This window comes from Akebia trifoliata, chromosome 14 (genome assembly GCF_017979445.1).
Source record: "Akebia trifoliata isolate Shusen 1 chromosome 14, ASM1797944v1, whole genome shotgun sequence".
Lineage (NCBI taxonomy): Eukaryota > Viridiplantae > Streptophyta > Magnoliopsida > Ranunculales > Lardizabalaceae > Akebia > Akebia trifoliata.
Genome location: NC_141388.1, coordinates 33,687,972 through 33,710,121, shown reverse-complemented (window position 1 = coordinate 33,710,121; position 22,150 = coordinate 33,687,972). Strand labels below are relative to the sequence as shown.

The following is a 22,150-nucleotide window of genomic DNA, read 5'->3' as shown; positions in this document are numbered from 1 at the left end:
ATCTCTTAACTCTATGTTCTCAATGTTCAATGTCAGACTCTCCCTACACTTCCCAACTCCCAATCATTAAACGCTTTCCCGAAACCAAAATCCCAACTCACTATTCCCCACCCCCTAACATGTCCATATTTGTTTTAGCTATGGTATATTAACATTTTCTTTATATTTCATGTGTTTTACTTATAGACGGACATGCGTGAGTTATGTGATTAGGATAACAGTTTTTTGTTGCTTTACTTCTAGAGTTTATTGAGTTGAATTTATGCTTTACCATATGATAAAGTTGTATTTATTATTTTTTGCACTTCATAGTTCATGCGCACGGTAAAATTGATGGTCAAGAAATACCTTGAAGTGACCATTTTATTACCTTGGTTCTATTAGCCATATGGATGGAGAGATTGATGATGTTATCCATATAATTAGAAGTGTTTGATTGGAGGTGTGCTTTTGGAGTGCTATATGGCTGGCACCAAGGTTTAAAATCTTTTCTTGAGGTGATGCCATGGTTAGGAGAATAATCAAGACTGTCTTGATTGAGATAGTCCAAGACACGCCAAACATGCAATGTTTCGAGGTCAAATACTTTGAGGGGATACGAAACTTCAAGCCATGGTGGCATATGGCACATCCGAATGAAGTTAGAAGGCAAATTTTATAAGACAATGTAAGACCGACTATACTTTATGAAGTAGATGTAGGGCAATGAAAAAACATCGCCATACTTTTTTATTTTTTATGAATAAAACGTGCTCATAAATTGAGTGTAGCAGTGATGAGGGTGCTGAATGGAGGGGGTGAACTAGATAATATTCGAAATGAATGCATGAGTGAAAATTGGTTGTCCCAATTGGTGGCAAGTTGAGGGAAAGTTGATGAGATGGCTTAACTATGTGCACTGAAGGCCAAGTACCACCCCAGTTAGAAGGAACGTGCAAGTTGAAGTTATAGAAGAGCAAGTGGAGGACCAAAAAGAACTAGGGTTCAAGTAGTGAGAATGGATTTGGGCATGCTTGAGTTGACAAAAGACATTGATTTAGACATAATTATGTGGGGGAACAACATTAGTTTAGTTGACCCAATTTTTTGGGACAAGGCTTTGATGATGATGATAACGATGACGATGATGATGGGCTTATTTTCAAACTAACTATTCAACAATTAGGTAGAATGGCTATTTGTTGCTTAATTTATTTAAATGAGATTCATTTTCACTAATCCGTGCATTTCTTTTTTGCATTACTTTTGTAACTTAGGTTTACTACAAATCCTTTGGACAATCTCAGCATAGTAAGCTTGACGAGTAACTTTCAATGATTATCTAGATGTATAGTACTTGTCGAATATGGTGATTCTCACTTTGTATCCTTCTGAATTGTATTCTGTGCTTAGGTAGAGCATTTAACAAATATCTATTATATATTTGAAAACCTTAAGATTTTATATATATATGGATATATTTGAAACTTCTAATCACATTGATGTGAACCCAAACAAAAATTGTGATTCTAAAATCGCGTGGAACAACTCAAAAATATCGAAGAGAGAGGCCACACAAGCCAACCGACACAAAAAACTCAAGCTTCAATCACATGTATACAGGGAAGATATTAAAAAAAGGTTGAAGTGCTTATGCACATCGAAAACAAAATTCATTATTCACAAGTTCTGCAGGTCCTCCCTATTGCAACCTATGTACTATAGAATAAAACTGTACTTAATCTTACGCATTGATTCAAAAGTACACTTTTGGTCCGAACCATCAGAAAGTAACCAACTTGAAAGCCAAGCAAACCAAATAAATAAACTAATAATCAGCTATTAATAGAATGCTAATTAATTTATAAACATTAGTTGGCTTTTTATCTGTATTGGGACATTGACTTGGCATCTTTTGTGGGATTTTTTATTATCAATCATAGCTCAATCAAACTTACCCTGTAGAAAAGGACCCGTCCTAGTCAAGATGGCGATCTTCAGGTTCACCAACTACCAATCAGTACTGGAATTGATCAACCTTCTTCAATAGATAATCAATCACCTTGCACGGTGGATTAATCACATTCATAAGTTTTTGAAGAATATCTTTAATATTGATGATCATTTGAAGAGTAGTAATTTGTTGAAGTGGTTCGATTACCACTAAATTTCTGAATCCTTGTTGAAGCAAATCAATGATAAGTAGATGCCTTTCTATCATCATCAGAGCCATAGACAAAATATTTGGGGTTGCTTGTAGGCATCTTATTCTTCCATTCAATTATGTCCAAAGCCATATCTCCTACTAATTCAGGTGTGTTTTTGTCCATTCTCACTACCTCATTCCATATCCTTTTTGTTCCCTTTGTTGCATTTGTATAACCTTCAACTTGCATGCTAGACCATCGTCCAAACAGGAGGATCATACATATTGACCATATGTCAAACCAAAGGACTTTGATCATGCATATATATTTGAAATTGGGAATCAAACACTTGTTAAAAATGATGAACAACATTTGAGATGATTATATGAATAATCAATTGTTATATTAAGTGGTAGAAGAGTTACTGTTTCTCTTAATGGTTTTTGCCATACATTGATTGTCTAAATAAGTTTTCTCTTTCATCATTGTGGTCATCATAAATCATATTAGCATGCTCTCCATGTTTTAATTGTTAAACAAGTAATCAAGCTCATAGGAATACTAAACAACCTTTGAAGACCTATTCAGGAAGAAGACTAGTTAACAATCCTTGATGTAGCATGAAAAGATAGGTCTTGTCAGGGCGAAGCTAGTAAGGACACAGTTGGGGCAATTGCCCCCACAAAACTTTGAGATACCCTTGTATTTTCAACTAATTACATGTCCCATTTGCCCCCCACTCCCTCACCTCCCTCCCCATTTTCCCCCACCCCCTCTCCTCCCTCCAATTTTTGCACCCCCCTCCTCATTTTAATATTTGGAAGATGACATTGCTTTTTGATTGGGGCTTCTGTCATAGATTAATAGAAAATGACCTAAATGTCCTTTTCTTCAACTTCCAACCAAAAACCTCTGAATTTCTCCCCAAAACCATTCATTTTCAAGCTATTCAACTGTAACATCAACTATAGTTTGCCCCCTCTACAAGAAAATCTTGTCTCCGCCCCTGGGTCTTGTGATGTCTTTTTTTTGTTTTATGATTTTTTTTCTTGTTTATAATAGACAAGAGTATTTTGGTCATTTTACATTTTTGTTGGTGGGGTTCAATAGTTATTTTAATGTTTTTGGGTCTTATTTTATATTCCTTTAAAGTTTTAAGGAGGTTGGTCAAGTTGTAAGGGAGTTATGAGTTTTTTTTTTTGGGGTATTTTTAATCACTCTAGGAGTTAAGGGAAAATCTGTGATTGTGCCTATAGAAGTATATAAATACTCTCTTCTGTTATCTTCTTGGAGGCTAATGAATAAGATTTGAAATGTGGCTGTCTAAGAAACCTTGGTAAGTGATTCCCAAACCCTAGAAGTGATTTCTAGGAACCTTAGAGTAATTATAGGGATTTTCTCTTTCTTTCCCCTTTCTCTTACAAGTTCCATATTACTAGTTTGTGCTACCATTGTTGCGTTATTTATCTTGTTTGTACTATCATCCAAGTTTGAAGTTGATTGGAGGTCTGTTGTACTGATTTTGCAACATAAATCAAGTCCTACATCCCAAGCTTTTCCAGTCCTAGAATTTTTACGATCTTATTGACATCGTATGACCTATTTGGGTAACAAGCTGTTTGGTTATTAGCTTCCCCTTCATCCAATTTTTCACATGGGGCTCAAGGATGAAAATGATAGTGGTCCCGTTTGAAACGTGCAAGACGTTTTTGTACTTTCCTCTTTAGTTCATCGACTTTGATGTTCTACAATATGTTCGTGCAAACGATGGTCACACACACCTCTTCCACTTTCATGACAACATCCATTGCGATTTCACCTTCGTCTTAAAAACCCCTAGGATGAAAGTGGCACTGATACCAAGTGATACATAGCATAACAAAGCTGCAAAAATCGCAAGAAAGATAGAGATATACGAGGATTACTAAGCAAAAATAACTCCCTAGGAGCCTAGAATAGCTCCTGAAGGACTCTTTCAGGTTTTTAATCTCCAAAATTCACAAATTAATAGCATAAACATAGCCCCTCCTTTCTTACCCAAATTTGGCTTCCTTTATAATTAAAAAAATGTCAAAGTGTCTAAACGACCATTCATTAATGGCATAAAATGTAGAGACTTCTAAAAATAGTTAGTGATATTCCATTAAGGTACTTAAATGGCCATAATGGCACCCTCATTATGCATTCTAACTCAACTTTTAAGAAGAAGTAAGGCAAGTAAACTGGAGCACTACTAAAACTGGTCTGTGGCACATAACAAAAGTGGAGTTCAAGCTAACCATAAAATGCACAGGTCCAATTGTTTTTTCAAATTGCACTCTTTTGACAAGGCTAGCTGATTTTTTTTGTGAGGATGATCTCCATGGTGAAGAGATCTTCTTTCCCAAAAATCAGCCCTTTACTCATTTCCATGAGGGCTTTGTATTGTATGTTTTTGTCATGTTATTCTGAACATATTTATTTATTTTTGATAACATAGGGTGTCTCGCCCCCCTTTGAGATTTTTCCAATGAATAAAATTGAATTCAAAATCTCTAGGTAGTTTTTCTTGCTGAAAAAGTTACCGAGAATGAAATTTGTGGGTATGGGGTTGAATTGGGTCTATTTCTTCCCCAACTCCCTCTCTCTCTCTCTCTCTCTCTCTCTTTGTTTGATTATCTTTCTGTAAACTTTTCTTATCTTTCCTCACTAGCTTTTCTTTTTCTCCACTGTACTTGGGGCACGTTAAGAACTTACTCTTTCTTTTACCATGGAATGCATCTGAACATCTAATAGGCACTGGCAATGCTACTTGCAGACGATTCATTGCCAGCACATCCTAAGGCATGCGCATTGCAAATGTTTCTAAAGTTGTTAAAATGATTCAGATTGTAACGTTCATATTCATTGCACCATTTTTTTTTTTTTGTGACAATACCTGATTAGAATTCTGTTTCATTTCAGGTGGTTAATGACTTGTTAAATCCAGCAGGCCAGAATCTGAGAATAAGAGAGGACCTTCAGGTGCTTGTCTTTCTGTCATTTTTTTCCTAGGACTCCTAAGGTTGATGTATTATTTAACCAAGTTGATTTCCTTTCTATTTCACTATTATAGCTCAGTAATGTCAGTTTTTTTTTACTTTCCACTCATTTCTACATCTTTATGAATCCTTAGTTTATGCTATTTCTGTCATTAATTGAAGTTTTGCTTCATGCAGAAGTTCATCAACCATAGTGCAGTAGAGAACCTTATCTTGATTCTTTTTTATGCAATTACATTCTATATATTAATTGTTGTATTAAATGTGGGATTTTACTGAACTTGCGTATCCATGAACTTTTGGGTACCAATGTCATTAAATATGAGTTTTTCTTTGCTTCTAGAAATGTTTACTGGTCTATAGCTACCAACTTATAGAATATTGGATATTAAACTAAGGTCCCTTTCCTGTCATGGGTATACTATTAAAGTCAATCTGCATGTTGTGACTTGCGTCAGCTTTCCTCTTTTTTCTCATTTTTTTCTACTTATTGTTAAGCCGAATCGTGTCACTCAATCAAGGAAGCTACTTGTTTACTTGTATTGGGCTTCAGGAAAAAATCTATTTACAATGGAAAACAGGCTTCATTTCCAACTTTTCTGGCTCAAGACCTCTGAATTTCCTTGTTCTCTTAATCAAAACTCCTGAGCTGTTTATCAGTTCTTTATTTTTCACTACATAATGGCCTCAGCTATTCAACTTTGACAATTCTCTTCTGCAGTTTAAAGATTTATAGAAACGCCTTGAGATTGTCATTGGTAATATTCCTAGGAAGAAACTAAATGTGTGTATGGGCTTAAATTAGCAAATATGATGGGAATTCTGTTGGGATGTTACATCTGGTGAAATTTTTTTTGTAAGACAATGGTAGGTTATAATCACAGCTGGCTTGCTGTGGTGCGAATTGTCAAAAGTTCTTTAAACCCAATTTGAGGTTTTTAGGATTTTGGAAATGGATTTAATTTTTATTAAAAGCCAATTGAGTTTATCACTTCGTGGAATTTGACAACATTGTTGAACAAAAAATGTGTTTTAAATACTTACAATGATGTAGAATTACCATTGTTTAAAATTTCGTTCTGTTTTGGAATTTTTGTGTGGAAGATTCCTGTTTTGGCCGAAACTAGAATGAAATATGGACGTCCTTGTGGAATGTCTCCGGAGTGTTTCGGATTCTCTCGCAATGCTTTGGTTGAGACAAATTTTCTCTTGACCAAAACATTGCCTTGAAACAAGATTTTAAGCCTTGTGTCTATTATTAGAGTGTGTTCGATTGCATGGAAAATCAAAATCCATGGAAAAATGATTAGGATGGAACACTTGAATCCATTGTTTGATGTTACTTTGGAAAAATAAAAGGAAAAAAAGATAAGAAGAAGAAGAAATGAGTTAGGGTTTAATTTGGAGATGAAAAATAGAGCTGGATTTTACTTTCCCACCCATATTTGAAAAAATAAGAGGAAAAAAAGAGAAGAAGAAGAGATGAGTTAGTGTTTAATTTGGAGATGAAAAATAGAGATTGATTTCACTTTCCCACTCATATGGGTGGGAAAGTGAAATCCAGCTTTTGTTGGATTTTTGGATGTGAGTGGAAAATGATTTTCCATGGAAAAATGCAATGCAACACATGAAAAATATCATTTTTCGTGGAAATTGATTTTCCACCCTATTTTCCATGTGCAATCAAACATACCCTTAGTGTATCATGCGATGGAATCTTGAAATTAAAAAAAGAATTAAAAAATCTTTGGTTCTTCCAACGATAGTGTTTCGTTATATTTAATTGATAGTGTCTGAGCTATCAAGTACCTGTGATGAAGTGTCATTTCCTAAACTTCAGTAAAATGCTATTAATTACATGATTGTGTTGGTTGTAGGGAACATTTGTTGAAGGTATAAAGGAAGAAGTTGTATTATCCCCTGCCCATGCCCTGTCACTTATAGCAACTGGAGAAGGTAGAACCTTTGTCTTTTGTAGTTCTGTAATATATATGATATCATGGTAGACGATCCAACCGTACAATGAATTGTCCATTCCTTGAAAAACCATGAATATGTATGTCAATCTATTTTGACGTACTCACAAACTCATGAATTTTCTTGAATTTTAAAATTTGGGACCTAATTTAAACCATAAATTCAAGTCAGTTATTTATTTTTATATATATATATATATATATATATATATATATATATATATATATATATATAATAAAGTTAGTAATCTTAGAATGTACTTATTTTTTGTGACAATAATTCAACCCTTAGTGCTTGGGTTCCTGGGCCGAAGCGCAGCAATGATCATCATTTTAAGATTGACTCAATGCACATTTGGATAGGTGTTTTGCCCTTTGTTTGCTGAGAAGACCATTGTACTCCTTTCTTCGGTGTCAGATCTGACACCTCACTGCTGTTGTATGGCATGAGAGCATCTAGCCTCCTTGTGAAGTGCTATCGTATGTGCATGGTCTTGTCTTAAGCCCTTAAAATTTCAGATTTAAGAAGTGTTTATTGAATTTCCTTACGCGTCGTGGGTTTATATTCTGTAGTAGATCTAAGAGCTGAAGCTTTATCCCTTTTATCTTAGAATTATCTTCCATATCTTTTAGTTGAAGACTTGAAGGTTATACTAACAAGGTTTCAACCCACCATCTTCTTTGTGTTTCATCATGTTTTCGTATGTTTTTTCAACCAATTCGGCATAACATAAGTGAAGATCCTGTAAGAGTTACTATGCTTTTCAGACCTTGTTTCTTACTGACATATGTGGCCTTTTTTAGGTTGCCTTTTTCTTATGTTAAATCTTTTGTTTTTTTATGACAGCTCACAGACACGTGGGATCCACTAATTTCAATTTACTCAGCAGCAGAAGCCATACAATATTTACACTGGTATTTTAACTCTACTTAATTGCAATGCAATCTTACTTGAACAAGTCTCTTAATGTGGTGTTTTATTTTGCAATTGATGCTTCTCATATATCTTTTTCAAGTTCTGATTATATACATCAAGATAATTTGATGTTTTCAAATTAGCTTCATAACATATGTGCTACATGTGTGGATTTGTGCATTTTTGGAAATGAGATGCATCCATTCATCCTTGTTTCAACCCCCACTTCATCGAATTGGAGACAACTCAAATGAGTGCACTTGACTCCGCTGCACACTTAATAGCTGAAGTGCTTGTAGCACGGAGCTGTGGCAAAGCTGGTCCCTTATTTGCTTTTATGTGTTTTTGGTCCTTTTGGTTTTATAGTGGGTGCCATGCCAATGCAATATGGTTTTGGTTTGCAAGAAATTTATGCATCGACATGTTTTAGCTGATACATTTCCAATTTTGAATAAGCAATGTGATTGTCATTCACAGCATTATATAAATTGGTCCTACTGTCGGTGTATCCATAATGTTTTGGCAGGTTTGCATAATGTTTTGATTGACATGTAATCATGGTTTAAAGTTTCATATTGTTTCAGAATGTCTTGCCCGAGACCTAATTTAAAATTTGAATGTTTTGGAAATGTTTCAGTCGAGACAATCTCGTCTCCTAGGACTTGTAAGAGGTTGTCCCTTGAATATGAACTTATCATAGGCAGGCTAAACTATTTAGAAAATGAAGGTGGGAATGCAGATGTATGTCAGTGGTGCTCTTTGGATTTTAATCACTGCCAGTTATCATATTTGGTATTACTAACTCAGGTAACATAAGTACGGGATGAAATGTTTTAAATATAAGTTGGGCCAGGTTGATGGCAATACTGATATTACATTTCTCATTCTTGTACCCAATGTTTAGGATTGATGTATATGTGTATATATATATAGAAGACTAATGGATAGAACTTGAATCTGTCTGAGAAACAGATACATCTGGATACAGGTGGTATCCAAATCCAGATACGAATAACCCATGGATATTGTTGATCATAGATACCTCTTCTTGTTCAGAAAATTGAGCTATATCCCCATTCTAGAGTTAGGTTTTTTTATTTCATTTTATATCCAAGAACTAGTTGAATAAAAGATTTAGAAAAGAGTATTTGAACATCTCTTGAAAATTTAAAGTCCATCAAATGAACGAGATAACTAATAAAGAAGTGGGCAAAGGTGGAAAATACAAGCCATTACATTCTCTTCCCCCAACTATGGAGAGAAATATCTGCTAGATAACCAAAATCCCTCCACAGCACCAAATGTTGAGCCAAATGTAAATAATCTGAGAGAAAGGCCTTTTTTGTGAATTTGACATCATATTTAGGTTTCTAAAATAAAAAAAATCCATTATATGTCCATACTGTTTTCCAGTAACTATTATGTAATTTCATAGCGTTTGAAAATTTATTATGGAATATGATGAGCATATAACCATTCAATAATGACCAAGCTCAGAATCTGGATCTCTATTGGATATGGAATGCTGAATTCATATACTTTAAAAAAATATGGATTCGAGATGATGTTTCCATAATCAATACTGGTTGGATCTCATATCGGACCCACTGGAATTATGTCCTAAAGGAAACTATGGTAAACTGGTCATATAATTTTTATTTTTAATTTATTTATTTTATCCTCACCATGTTAGATGGGTTGTCCATTCATTTGTCGATCTCATATCATTTAACTATGTGGCTCTTTCTACTAACTCCTATTCTATTGTTTTTTTTCTTCCCATTACCTTTTTAACAGACAATAGAGAGTAGCCCTTGCGGTGATAACAGCGAAGGCGAAGCAGTTAACTTGTCACAACTGGTGAATCTCAGATACTTGAATCCTACTCTGATTGCTTTTTGTGGAGGATTACTTTTTTTTTGTTTTGTTGATATAGTGCTCTTGGTTCTATACTTAGTGTGATTTTATTGTCTTAGTTTTTGGTCTAACTTCTTTTTCTGATGTCCATTATGCAGTACATGATCAATTGACTTCTTATATCTTTTCTGTATTTTTCTTATACCTGCAGAACCTCATCGATCTGGCAGGTTCTGAGAGCTCTAGGGCTGAAACTACTGGTGTACGGCGAAAAGAAGGTTCTTACATCAATAAAAGCCTGCTTACTCTTGGAACTGTGAGGCCTGAAACATTGTTATCCACTCTACTATTCTAGTAATGTTTGTATGTGAAATATAATAGCTTGTTCTTGGTGTATATTCCCTTTTTGTCTAAATCTACGACAATCTTAGTTCGCTGTCATCTGCATGCTAATTTTCATCACTATTATATGCTGTTCCTGGACTTATCAATTGATACTTAGGTTCCTAAATCTGGTTTGGTTGAATTTTAAAGTTATTATAAGATTCAACTAGGCTTTTAAGGGATTAAACAAGGTTCGATTGAGGCTGCAGAGGTTGCTATATAGTTCGGTTGGGATAAGTGGCTCCAAAATATGAATCGGCTAGTGTTTGTGGCTCTAAAATATGGATTGAATAGGGTTGAATGGAGTTTTAGAACGAGAAAATTTGGAGAAAACCAGTAAAGAGGAAGAAGAAATTAAGATCTTACCTTGAAACCAAGCACTGGATAGAGGAATTTTGGTGTTACCTTGTTCACCAAGCTGAATGCCCCAACATTCAAGCCATAAAACAGAAATTTCTGTAAATTTTTTTTATACAATCGTGGCAATCTTCTCTAATAAACCCTAAACAATGTTTTAAATACTAACCTAGAGACTTAACACAAAAAAGTCTTTTATTCTCCTAATTATATATAAATTACAGTTACTTGTTAAATATTGGGCTGGCCGAACCTAATTGTGGGGCCCGCAACCTTTAAGTGGCTAGTTCACTTATTAATTAACACATGTTAGGCTTGGGAAAAAACATAAAACCTAACATTATGGCCTTGTGTTGGCCATTCTAACCCATCCAATGGGTCCTCCTTGATCCAAACGCAGTTTCATGCAGTCTCCAATGTGGATCTTCAATAGATTTTGCACATGGGGTCTTCAACTCCTCTCTGTAGGCATCAGTGATCCGCAAAGAAACTGGTGGTTTCCTCCTCATACTTTGATAATACCTTAAGGATGATGCTTTGATGTCCCCATCTGCTATTTTTCTTCTTTCCATTGCATCCACTAACTCTTTAGTTCTTACCTATTAAATCCGCCTTGTTCTTATTGATGAGACAAATCTTACATCCCTTGACTTACTTCTATAGTTGCCTTGTCCTGTTTGATGTGACCGGGCATTGTTGCGGTACATTTCCTCCGGGGAACGGTCTAGCATGGATTAAATGAAATGTATGATCAAGATTCATGTAGTGTAAATTCAAACATTTATTATGATAAAGAATGTTAACTTTGCTAATTGTGCTGATATAGACTTTGCATTTGATTTGTTAAATCCCACCAAAAAGTTGTTAGAACTCAAATTAGTATTTATAACTATAGTCACCGAAGTCTCCGACTTATTGAAAAATTTGCGATTAAATAGTGACTTTTTTCCTTCACTGATTTAATCATGACTTTTTTTCAATAATATGTGACTTCTACGTACTTCGCGATAAAATGATGAATAATGTGTAAAATAATGCGGATGCAAATGAGAATGACATTGATTTGATGTTTGATCTGTTAATGAATTCTAATTTGAACCAATGATTGTTTTTTATTTTATTTTATATTTTGAATAGTATAAACCTTGAATATGTTGTGGATCTGTGGTTACTTGCTGTGGATGTATAAATGATAGTGACATGGGAATTCTTGATTTATTATTCTAGTTTAATATGGAACTTGATGATATAATATGAGAACACCCTAACCTAGCTCGATTTTTTCCCAATGTTTCCGAGATTTTACTGAATTTTCCCTTTGCTGACTCATTCCTGAACCCTGGATGGGTGACTATGTTTATAACCATACAATGCCTCAAACATTGCCTGTGAATTAAACTAGAGGAATTAATAATGATAATGGTTGATGTAGAAGGTATCTAGGTCCAAAAGTCAGGGAGAGCAGGACTCCTGAAGCGGACTCAATCCTTAGGTAGATTATTCCTACAACACGACATACGTAACAGTAACCCAGGGCTGTCTCATAGCAGATCAGCCTTAGGTTGTTTTTCACCGATGGGTCATATTTTTGCAGGTCCGTGGTGCTCACATGGAGATGAGTAAAAGGCTTTCTCTTGGTGAGGTTGATATCCAGCGACTAGTTATCTGAAACTTCTAACACTTCAAAAAGTGGAGCGCAAGTTGGAAATGTTCTATATGTCCATTTCACTATTAATATGATTCCATTTTTTATATGGTTAGGAGTTTCAAAATTGGCTGATTTTTTGTGAGGATGATCTTAAATTTTCAGATGCTTGTTCTCACTGAAAAAAGCCCTTATCTGAATATGGGCTCCACATTCCTTTGTAAAAAATGTATACACATACATTTCTATATTAATTTTTTGATAATTCTTAGTACTGCACTGCCCAATTTCTTGCGATAATTATTTGATCTTGTTTGGTATACCTTCTTGTGCAGTAAAGGTATACCCTGCTTGTGATGCGTAATTAGAGCTATATACATCTTCTCATTGTGCTAGCAATTCTTATTGACGTGTTGAATTATGCATTTTGGCAAATGATTTCATTCGTGCTTCCAATTAATATTTACATCTCTATTGTTCTAATGACTAAATAAATTTATCGAGGAATCTGCTAATATGTGACTTGTAGAATTGCAGGTTATATCAAAGTTAACGGATGAAAGATCTACTCATATACCATACAGGGATTCTAAACTTACCAGGCTCCTTCAATCTTCTTTGAGTGGCCATGGACGTGTATCGGTAAGCTTCCTCAGGTTTAATGTTACAATCATATTTAATTAGTTAAATAGAGTAATTTTTAAGAGTGGAACGATATGATCATAAGTGCTTTTTTAATCAAAATACTGATTGTGAATAATCACATTTAAGTGCTATATATATTTATGTATTTTATTTGAATCTACAGCTTATCTGTACTGTTACTCCTTCGTCAAGCAATTCTGAAGAGACACATAACACATTGAAGTTTGCTCACCGTGCAAAACATATTGAAATTCAAGCATCACAAAACAAGGTATGCTATTCCTGGCTTTCCTCATTTATGGAATACTTATACTTGACAGTTGACAAATGTAATTGTTTTCCATTTCAGATAATTGATGAGAAATCGCTTATCAAGAAATACCAAAATGAGATTTACAGCTTAAAGGAAGAACTGGAACAATTAAAAAGGGGCATAGTTACCGTCCCTCCACTGAAAAATGTTAGAGAAGATAATATTGTGCTCCTAAAACAAAAGGTATGCCAACAGTGAACTTGGTTTTGAGGTATTTTCCTTGATATGATATCATGATTTTTAACTTGAATATCTGATCTGACTGCAAATTATGGTTATATGGAAATTGTTCTGTTCTAATAAATATTCTCTTGAATGAAAGATCCTTTATGTTATCTTCCCATGTTACCCAAGTACTCCAAATGGGTGTGGCATCCAGGTCTGATGTAGATGCCATATCTGTGTCTTGTTGCACTCGCATCCCTATCTTATCTTTGTGACATGGAGCGCTACTAAAACTGCTAAATCCGATTCATAAAAAAACCATTTCTAATTGTAAATGCCATATATTGCTGTCACTACCTTATACTTGGAATAAGCAGGTAACATAGAATGCTCCTACAAGTGCTAAATCTGACCAACAAAAGTAATGGGTCTTTTCATTTACAATTGCATTTGTAGGAGCACTCAGTTTAGATTTGATAACCAAATTTAGTTTCTTTAATCTCTTTGATTAACTTATAGTAACAATCATAGCTTCAAAGTACGGTTTCATCTCAGATTGTTGTGGACGAAGTGTCTTCGTCTCTTGGGTGACTGATGCTATATTGAGGGTTTGTCTTGTATTTTATTGTCCTGGACTACGTTATCTAGTTTGCTTGTTTAGAATTTGGGTTCACGGTTCGTGGTTTACCTCTAGAATGAATCTGGTTCATTCGGATATGGAGAGAGAATTCATTTCCTTGTTTGCTAGTTCAGTTTACTTTTAAATATAGTTCAAGTATATATTCTTAGTCATTATTATATTATTATTATTTTTAAATAAATATTTACCAATTTTTCCACTTGTTTTTTATTGGCATGCATGCATATAGACTTGTGCCCAACACGGTGATCAATACTTTCAACCACTGAAGCATGCAACGTATCTAAAAAAATAAGATCTCCAAAAAACTGGCGAGTGCTCAAGTCATCTTCGACTGTTTTGTTGAATATTTGCAGGCATTCCACCATCCATATTTCCTGAATACTGTAGTAGTTTCTTATGATTGCTGAATATATCTCTGTTCTTATTAAACATTTATGTATGGCTTGATCAAATTCCTTCGATTTTATGTGATCTGAAAGTTAGAAGATGGTCAAGTCAAGCTGCAATCAAGATTGGAAGAGGAGGAAGAAGCTAAGGCTGCTCTACTGGGGAGGATACAGCGATTGACAAAATTAATTTTGGTTTCCACAAAAACTACACAATCATCCAGATTACCTCAACGCTCTGGTCCAAGGAGGAGGCATTCTTTTGGAGAAGAAGAGGTTAATGCCTGAAGTTTCCAAATTTTCTCTCTCCAGGAGTATTATGAATACTAAACTTATAATGCATCTCGTATTCATATTTTTGTAATCCATTAAATTTCCCATTTTAGACTCATTGTCGTAATAATTATCAACATCTTTTCCTAATAATTGGGTAGGAACATCAATTCACTCTTAATTACCCATTTTATCTTTCCTTCATACCTTTTTTGACCACCTCCATCCATATCATTTTATATCTTCCTCTTGGCCTTTTAGAACCCTTAACTTCCTCTAAATTTCTTTGCTCGAGTTTGCATGCATGTTGTGTTCATTTCAAGTCTTTTTTTCCTTCTATTAGTATTTTGATTCTCTAATTGTAGATTTTTTTAATTGTGCAGCTGGCATACCTTCCATACAAGAGGAGGGATTTGATCTTAGATGAAGAAAACATTGACTTGTATGCTTCTCTAGAAGCTAATGGTGAAACCACAGACGATACTTTTAAGGAAGAGAAAAAGGGTCGGAAACATGGACTGCTAAATTGGTTCAAGCTGCGGGTATGCTACAACTGGATCCATTTTACATCTATGCTAACATATAGGAGTTTTCATTTTTAATCATTTTAAATGGAATGCTTTCATTACAACTGCATAGATATTTTATTAGTTTATTTACCTGACTAATCTAGTTTATCTCTATTTCGCATAAATATGTTAAGCCATGTGAGCCAATTTAATCTTCAGGTAGCCTTGGGTAGCTGCCTAGCTGATGCTTATAACTTATTGTTTTACTTTCCTATAAAATATTATGAAGTTGTATTTCTTTTTTAATAACATTCTTCTCCTTTCTTACTTTTAAAAATTACCCGTAAAGAATCACATGATGTATATACTCTTGCCACTGATATGACGATAGGATCTATGGAAAGTCCCACTTTGGAAGCAACTTGAAGTCATGTAAGATTGAAGTAATTGTAACAGAAAGCCCCTTGAGACTTGCTAATCACTTCGACCTTATAGAGGAACTTTTTTAGGACCGGTCTTTGATATTTTTTCCCATTATTTAAGGGAGTTTGTGTATAATAAATGGTGTATATGTACGGGGTTCTCTTCTCTATGGGTCATGCATAAAATGGTTAAAGATATACTAATCAATTTGTTTATAGAAACTAACTGAAACAAGTATCATAAAATCTATATTCAATAACGTTCCATTTTTTTTAATACTCAATGAAACCATTAATATTCGACTTATAGATAAGTTACTAACAATCAACTACTCGATCAAACAAGATTGTCTAAAACCAAAGTGTACATCTTGGGGCCAACCTTTTGTTAGATCAAGCTTCTTGAAAAAGTTTAAAAAAAAAAAAAAAAAAAATTAAAATGAAAAAACCTTAGCACGTCCTTTTTGGCCCGTTCATGTTCCATTAAAGCCTTCATCTTGCGAAAGATTACTCCTCCAAGGCCACCAATGGCATCTATTGCATTTGGTCACATAGTATCAAATGTTTCTCCCTTATCTTCATCTATTGGGTGTGTTGACAACCATTTGCCCCAAAAGACCGATCTGATGGGAAAGGCGTAACTATGAATATAAGAGGGTCATGGGTCTAATTGGGGCACGAGATATGAGCACCTGACACTCGGGAGCGGAGGCGGAAAACACAACACTCAACACTCCCCTTCACCCATAAGGGTGGAAAATTCCCTTGAAGAGACTTGAACCCATGACCTATAGTAACCTAGCGCTTGGATACCATGTTAACAACCATTTATCCCAAAAGACGGATCTGATGGGAAAGATAAATATAAGAGGGTCACGGGTCGGACTGGGGCACGATATGTGAGCACGTGACACTCGAGAGCAGAGGTGGATATCACAACACTCAACAAGGTGTACTCACATTCCCTTGGAAGCTCTCATTTTATTATTTTTATTTTATTTTAATCATATATTTTTTTCCTGGCACTCCTTATACGATTTACACCAGCTATATATGATAAATTGATGCCCAATATGTTGTCTTGGACATCTTCCTCCTTACCCTTAAACGCCATTCTACTCTTCTAGAGTCCACAACACAATGCCAACAAAAGAAGTCTCCAAATGATCCAACCCCTAAATGAGGAGGGAATAAATAGACCAGCTATAAAAAAGATCTAAAACCAAAAGGGAAATGGTCCAACACACACCTAAAGATGAAAGGAAAAACTCAAGGCATCTCGAGCAAGAGTACAAAGTAAAAGAGGGGGTTAATGGATTCTCCATTTGATTTTGCATATATTGCAGATGATTATTCTACTGCTAATCAGGTGATCAATGGTGGAAATTCTATCCAGGGAAGCAAACCAAATAAATAATGCCATTTGGAGGGGATTTTTAGTCCCACAGAAATGGAGAAGGAAAATTTGATGCAAGGATTGAAGGAAGATTTGCTTTGCTTCCCAAGACTTCATGAAAAAGATCTTATAGATCACCCATTCCCGCCTATTGAGGAACTAGGAGTTTCATTAATATTTGCTTGTAATCTTGTTGCAAGCTCTACCTTCAAATCATTGAGATTCCTCTATAAGCTGAAATTTCATGAGGTTGTCACACTCAAGCTTCTCCAGAAGTCATCTAGTGTTCGATTTTTACGATGTGAGGGAATAAACCAAGGAGGAACTTCTCACTTTAAGGGAGACGAGCCAACCATCAAACCTCGCAGAAATGAACTCTACCGTCTATTCCCACCTTTAAGCTAATTCTTTTGACCGACTCATGGTGTACATTCTAGGTACCTCTTAAGATGCTACAACAATAAGAAGATCTAACTTCTTTGGTATCCCAGTCAAAATTTATGATTCCTTAGTTTACCAGTATGATCTGTCTCTACAAGGCTAATGTTTTTCCCCCAGTCTCTTCAATGATTTCAAGATATATTGACTAATTTAACTAATCTAGTGATGGAAAGTTTTTCCTTTATGAATGAAACAAAATGTGAATAACTAAGGGACAAAATTATTACATAAATTACCCCCTTCCCCCTAAGAAAGAAAATTCTGATAACTTGTATAAGGTTAGTCCTGTTCTTTCCTCATTTTAGGTTTTATTATTACGAAAAAGGGGTTTGGTTTTAGTTTTGTCCACCCCATTTTTGATTCATTGGTTGACTTCATTTTCTTGTGGTTAGTTACCATATTTCACCGTAAATTTTTTTCAGAATGTCATGTTCACCTGACCCTATTAACAAGTGAGGCTATTTCACCATATACCCATTTAGATCCTTGTAACCATTGCTTTCTTGACGATTGTTGTGTATTTTGTACATGTGCATGATTTGTTTTTATAAATCGTAGTTCTTTTGGAAGTACTTACAAATGAAGGTTCATATAGTTCTCAATTAGAGCCGTTAACTGCCCCAATTGATATGCATGCTCAATCAGTGACGGTACCACATTGAATTGGGGAGAAAAATAAAAAGAAAATCTAAAATTTTTCGGCCTTCGTATGTATATATTGGTGGATACATGCAAATAGGTCTCTACTCAATAAATAGGCTCCTTAGTTAGGAGCATCATTTTAATACCTCTTTGTCCAGTTTGTTAGATACACACCCTATCAATGTGCATCAATTGATACTTATCCATGCAATGAGCAGAGCATGAATGATGTTATTGAAGGGGAATAGCCTTTTCTTCGTTGATATATGTGTAATTTTTAAAAATTCTATTTTCAGAAACGAGATAGTGGTTTGATAACATTGACAAGCATTGATGGTGATAAATCAAGCGGGACAAAATCAATTACTGCACCTTCAACTCCCCAAGCAGAGAGCATTAATTGTCCTACAGAATCAAGAATCTCCAATTCTTTGCTTACAGAGAGTACTCCTTCTGCAGATCTTTTATTGGAAGCCGGACAGGACAGGGAAGTTCGTGATGATAATTTTTCTGAACAAGAGTTGTCGTGGGTATGTGCTTTGACTCTCCAAATTCCTTGGAAATATAGTTTTTTCTATGATAAGTCACATAGTATCAACTGTATTATGTGAATGTGCTTGGAAAGTACAGGGTGACCAACTTCGATATTTTTTTTCTCCAATATATTAATGAATGATTGTTATTCACAAGATAAGAAATTATGTTCTGAATGGAAGTATTAAACAGTTGGTCATCTGTCTTTTTTGGGCCTTTAACACTATAGTAGAGTTCCACTGTTGCATTTTAATTGATCATACCCAAACCATCTTTATTGACTTTCCCTTAGTTCATCACCTACTAGAGCTATTACATTTTCTTGAATGCATTCATTTCTAATTTTATCTTTCTAGTCTTTTCACTCACACATCTCAACATCCTCATCTCTGCTATACTATCTATTAAAATGACGCTTCTTGACTGCCCAACAGTTCTATAAAGCATAGTTGATCTCACTGCCATCTTATGAAAATTTTCTTTTAGTCTGATTGGTATGCTTTGGCCACAAAGCACTCCAGCAACGCACCTTCACTTTAACCATCCATCTCTGATTCTATGGGCGAAATCTTCCTCATTCTTCTATCCTTACGTACTAAGAGACTTTATGCCTTTTAAATTTGTCCATATCAATGATTTCATTTAGAGAAGATATATGGTTTTATATAAATGATATTAAGAATTAGATTACGTTTAAGTAACCATGCAAGGTGGAATTGAATCCACTTGGATCTTATGAGACATTTTAAATCATGTTTTTATCTAAATAGTTGATTCAGCTACTCCCTCTCTATTTCTTTCTTAAATTTATTGTTGTTTTTTTTCTTTTTTTTTCTGTCATAATTTTAGGAATTAAAATTGACTCACCTGATTCTGAAATTCAATAAAATTTGAACTTATAAAAAAAAAATTCGAAGACAAATAAACCTTTTTTTTCAATGTTTGTGAAACTTTAATTTTAAATTCAGGAGTGGATGCCTTAACGTTACTGGTTTAGTAGTATTACTTATATGAACTTGCATGTATAATCTGATGACAGAATAGCATAAAAATGGTGGACCAAATTGATCTGCTTAGAGAGCAGCAGAAGATTTTGTCCGGAGATGTGGCTCTCCATTCAAGTGCTTTAAAGCGTTTGTCAGAAGAGGCTGCAAATAGTCCTAAGAAGGAACAGATTCATGTAATACTCCTTACCCTGCCAAAGAATTAAATAGTGTTTGTATGCCTACAAAGCACAAACCTGATGCCTTCTTGATATTTTAGGTGGAGATTAGAAAGCTAAACGATGAAATCAAGGTGAAGAACCAACAGATAGCTTCCCTAGAAAAGCAGATAGCTTCAGCTATTCTAGCTTCCCATAACAGTATGGATACATTGGAACTATCACAGGTAAAGACCAACTTATTGAAATTGGATAGACTCCTTGTCTTTGTCTATATGATTCTGAATCTGTTATTTATCTGGTTTTCGTTTTATGTTGCAGTCTTTTTCTGAATTGGCAGGGCAACTGAATGAGAAGTCCTTTGAACTTGAGGTGATCCAATCCGAACAAAATTTTCCTATCTCAACTATGGCATTGATGATGTGATTATTGGCACCCCAACTGTTACTTATTACACCCCAATTTCTTAAATTATTTATAACATCCGAATTATTAGAACTTCAAACATTATAAAAGTTTGATTCAAGTTATTATTTCCACATTACAAAGTGTTATAGCACCTTGAAACAACTTCAATCGTTGTTTATCATTGGGATTAGGCCCATATAAAATCCTAAATCTAACAAACAGAAATCTAAACAAAATAGAGAAAGAGAGAGTTTCTATTGGCACCCCAACTATTACTTATTCACAGCCATTGACTTATGTTTTATTTTATTTTAATTGGGGTGTAATAAGTGAAAGTTGGGGTGCCAATGGAAGCTCTCTAAGTTTCGTAGACAGAATTGAATGGAGGGAGAACGTTGGTTCAGCTGACCCCACTAGTTTGGGACAATCCTTGATGATGATATTAAATTTGTTATTTCTGCATGCCCTTTGTTTAAATTATTTTCCACACATTGCATTAGCTTTTTGTCTTCTTGATTGTAGATTTATAAATTGAAAAATAAGTGTATGTAAAGTGTAAAAGAACCACTTTTTTAAAGTGAGTTGCACAATTGTTTTCTTTTCATTCTTTGATCTCGTAATCTATTGAAGGATCAATTTGTATCACTTATTTCAGGTGAAAATTGCAGATAACAGAGTAATTCAAGAGCAGCTCAACCAAAAGGTACAATAACCAGTAGAAGCAGATCATCTAATATTTTTGAGAGCTGCTATTGGCACCCAAACTTTTACTTATGGGGTGCAATAAGTAAAAGTTGGGGTGCCAATAGGAGCTCTTAATTTTTTTATTTTCCAGGGATTATGATAGCAGTTGAGTAATGTCTCATTTTGTTTTCTTTTAGATCTGTGAATGTGAAGCATTGGAGGAAACAGTTTCGTCCTTGAAACAGCAGTTGTCTGAGGCACTGGAAGTGAGCAATTCCAGCCAACTGCAGGCTCATTCACAAAACGACACTGAAAGCAGAAGCTTCCAAGCACAGGTTTTTAGTCCTATGAACCTGAGAATTGTTTGTTTCAATATTATTTAGAGAGCTATTGCCACACCAACTTTTACTAACAGCACCCCAAATTGTGTGTTAATTCTTTGGCGATTTACATATGAATTGCAGTGCTGTTAGAAAAAGTTGGTATGGCAATAGGATCTCTCTATTATTTATTATGAAGCCAAGGTAGATTATTTCAAAGGATATTCTAGGCAAAGTTCTTGGATCTGTAGTTTTGGGTGTTGCTAAGTATTTACCTACAAAGTAAAACCTGGACTGAAACCAGATGTTTACATGATGCAGGATAGTGAGGGAAGAAGAGGAAATTTGGGGGTTAAAGAATTTGGTTTAGGTTTTTGGGTAAGGATTTGGACTAGGATAGGGTAAACCAAAATGGTAAAATAATTTTTTTTTTCAATTATTGTAGGGTAGAGAAAATGGTTAAAGGTTAAGGATGTAGGGTAAGGAAATGATTAATGGTTAAGGTTTATAGGGTAATGATTAAAGGTTAAGAGAGTGGAGAAAGGATTAAGGGTTGGGATTTGTAGGCTTCAAGAATAAAGATTCAAGAATTCAAGAAATCATTACGTCCTTGCTGTGGCTCACCGTAGGGTCACATCTTTTTCAAAGATTAGGAATCGACTTGATTTTATTATCTGTTTTGTATTATATAGGATCTCAACATAGTCCTAGGGTGTTTTTCTTGGGTATATTTATGTTGCCCCCAACATTTAAAGGTCTTGGTGATACAAGACTATGAAACTAACTAAAATAATGGTTTTGAGATTACAAATTTTTTTTATTATCAAAGACAAGGAATGTTATAAACTACCGAATTCTACCACAAAGAAATAAAAAAATCAAATAAATGGCTAACAAATAATTCTAGACTATGTTTTAAGCACCGC

The 22,150-nt window shown here is 34.7% G+C and overlaps 1 protein-coding gene across 1 annotated transcript in view; it reads left to right on the top strand.

Annotated features, from left to right (window-relative positions):
* LOC147386876 (P-loop containing nucleoside triphosphate hydrolases superfamily protein) overlaps nt 1-22,150 on the top strand; it is a 49,765-nt gene that overhangs the window by 24,395 nt on the left and 3,220 nt on the right. The window contains exons 8-23 of the mRNA XM_086423062.1: nt 5,070-5,129; nt 7,024-7,102; nt 7,970-8,037; nt 9,836-9,898; nt 10,107-10,211; nt 12,819-12,923; nt 13,090-13,197; nt 13,276-13,422; nt 14,527-14,709; nt 15,090-15,248; nt 18,413-18,646; nt 19,690-19,830; nt 19,914-20,039; nt 20,134-20,184; nt 20,876-20,923; nt 21,102-21,239. Of these exons, the coding sequence (XP_086279188.1) occupies nt 5,070-5,129; nt 7,024-7,102; nt 7,970-8,037; nt 9,836-9,898; nt 10,107-10,211; nt 12,819-12,923; nt 13,090-13,197; nt 13,276-13,422; nt 14,527-14,709; nt 15,090-15,248; nt 18,413-18,646; nt 19,690-19,830; nt 19,914-20,039; nt 20,134-20,184; nt 20,876-20,923; nt 21,102-21,239 (1,815 nt within the window). The remainder of the gene's footprint in view (nt 1-5,069; nt 5,130-7,023; nt 7,103-7,969; nt 8,038-9,835; nt 9,899-10,106; nt 10,212-12,818; nt 12,924-13,089; nt 13,198-13,275; nt 13,423-14,526; nt 14,710-15,089; nt 15,249-18,412; nt 18,647-19,689; nt 19,831-19,913; nt 20,040-20,133; nt 20,185-20,875; nt 20,924-21,101; nt 21,240-22,150) is intronic.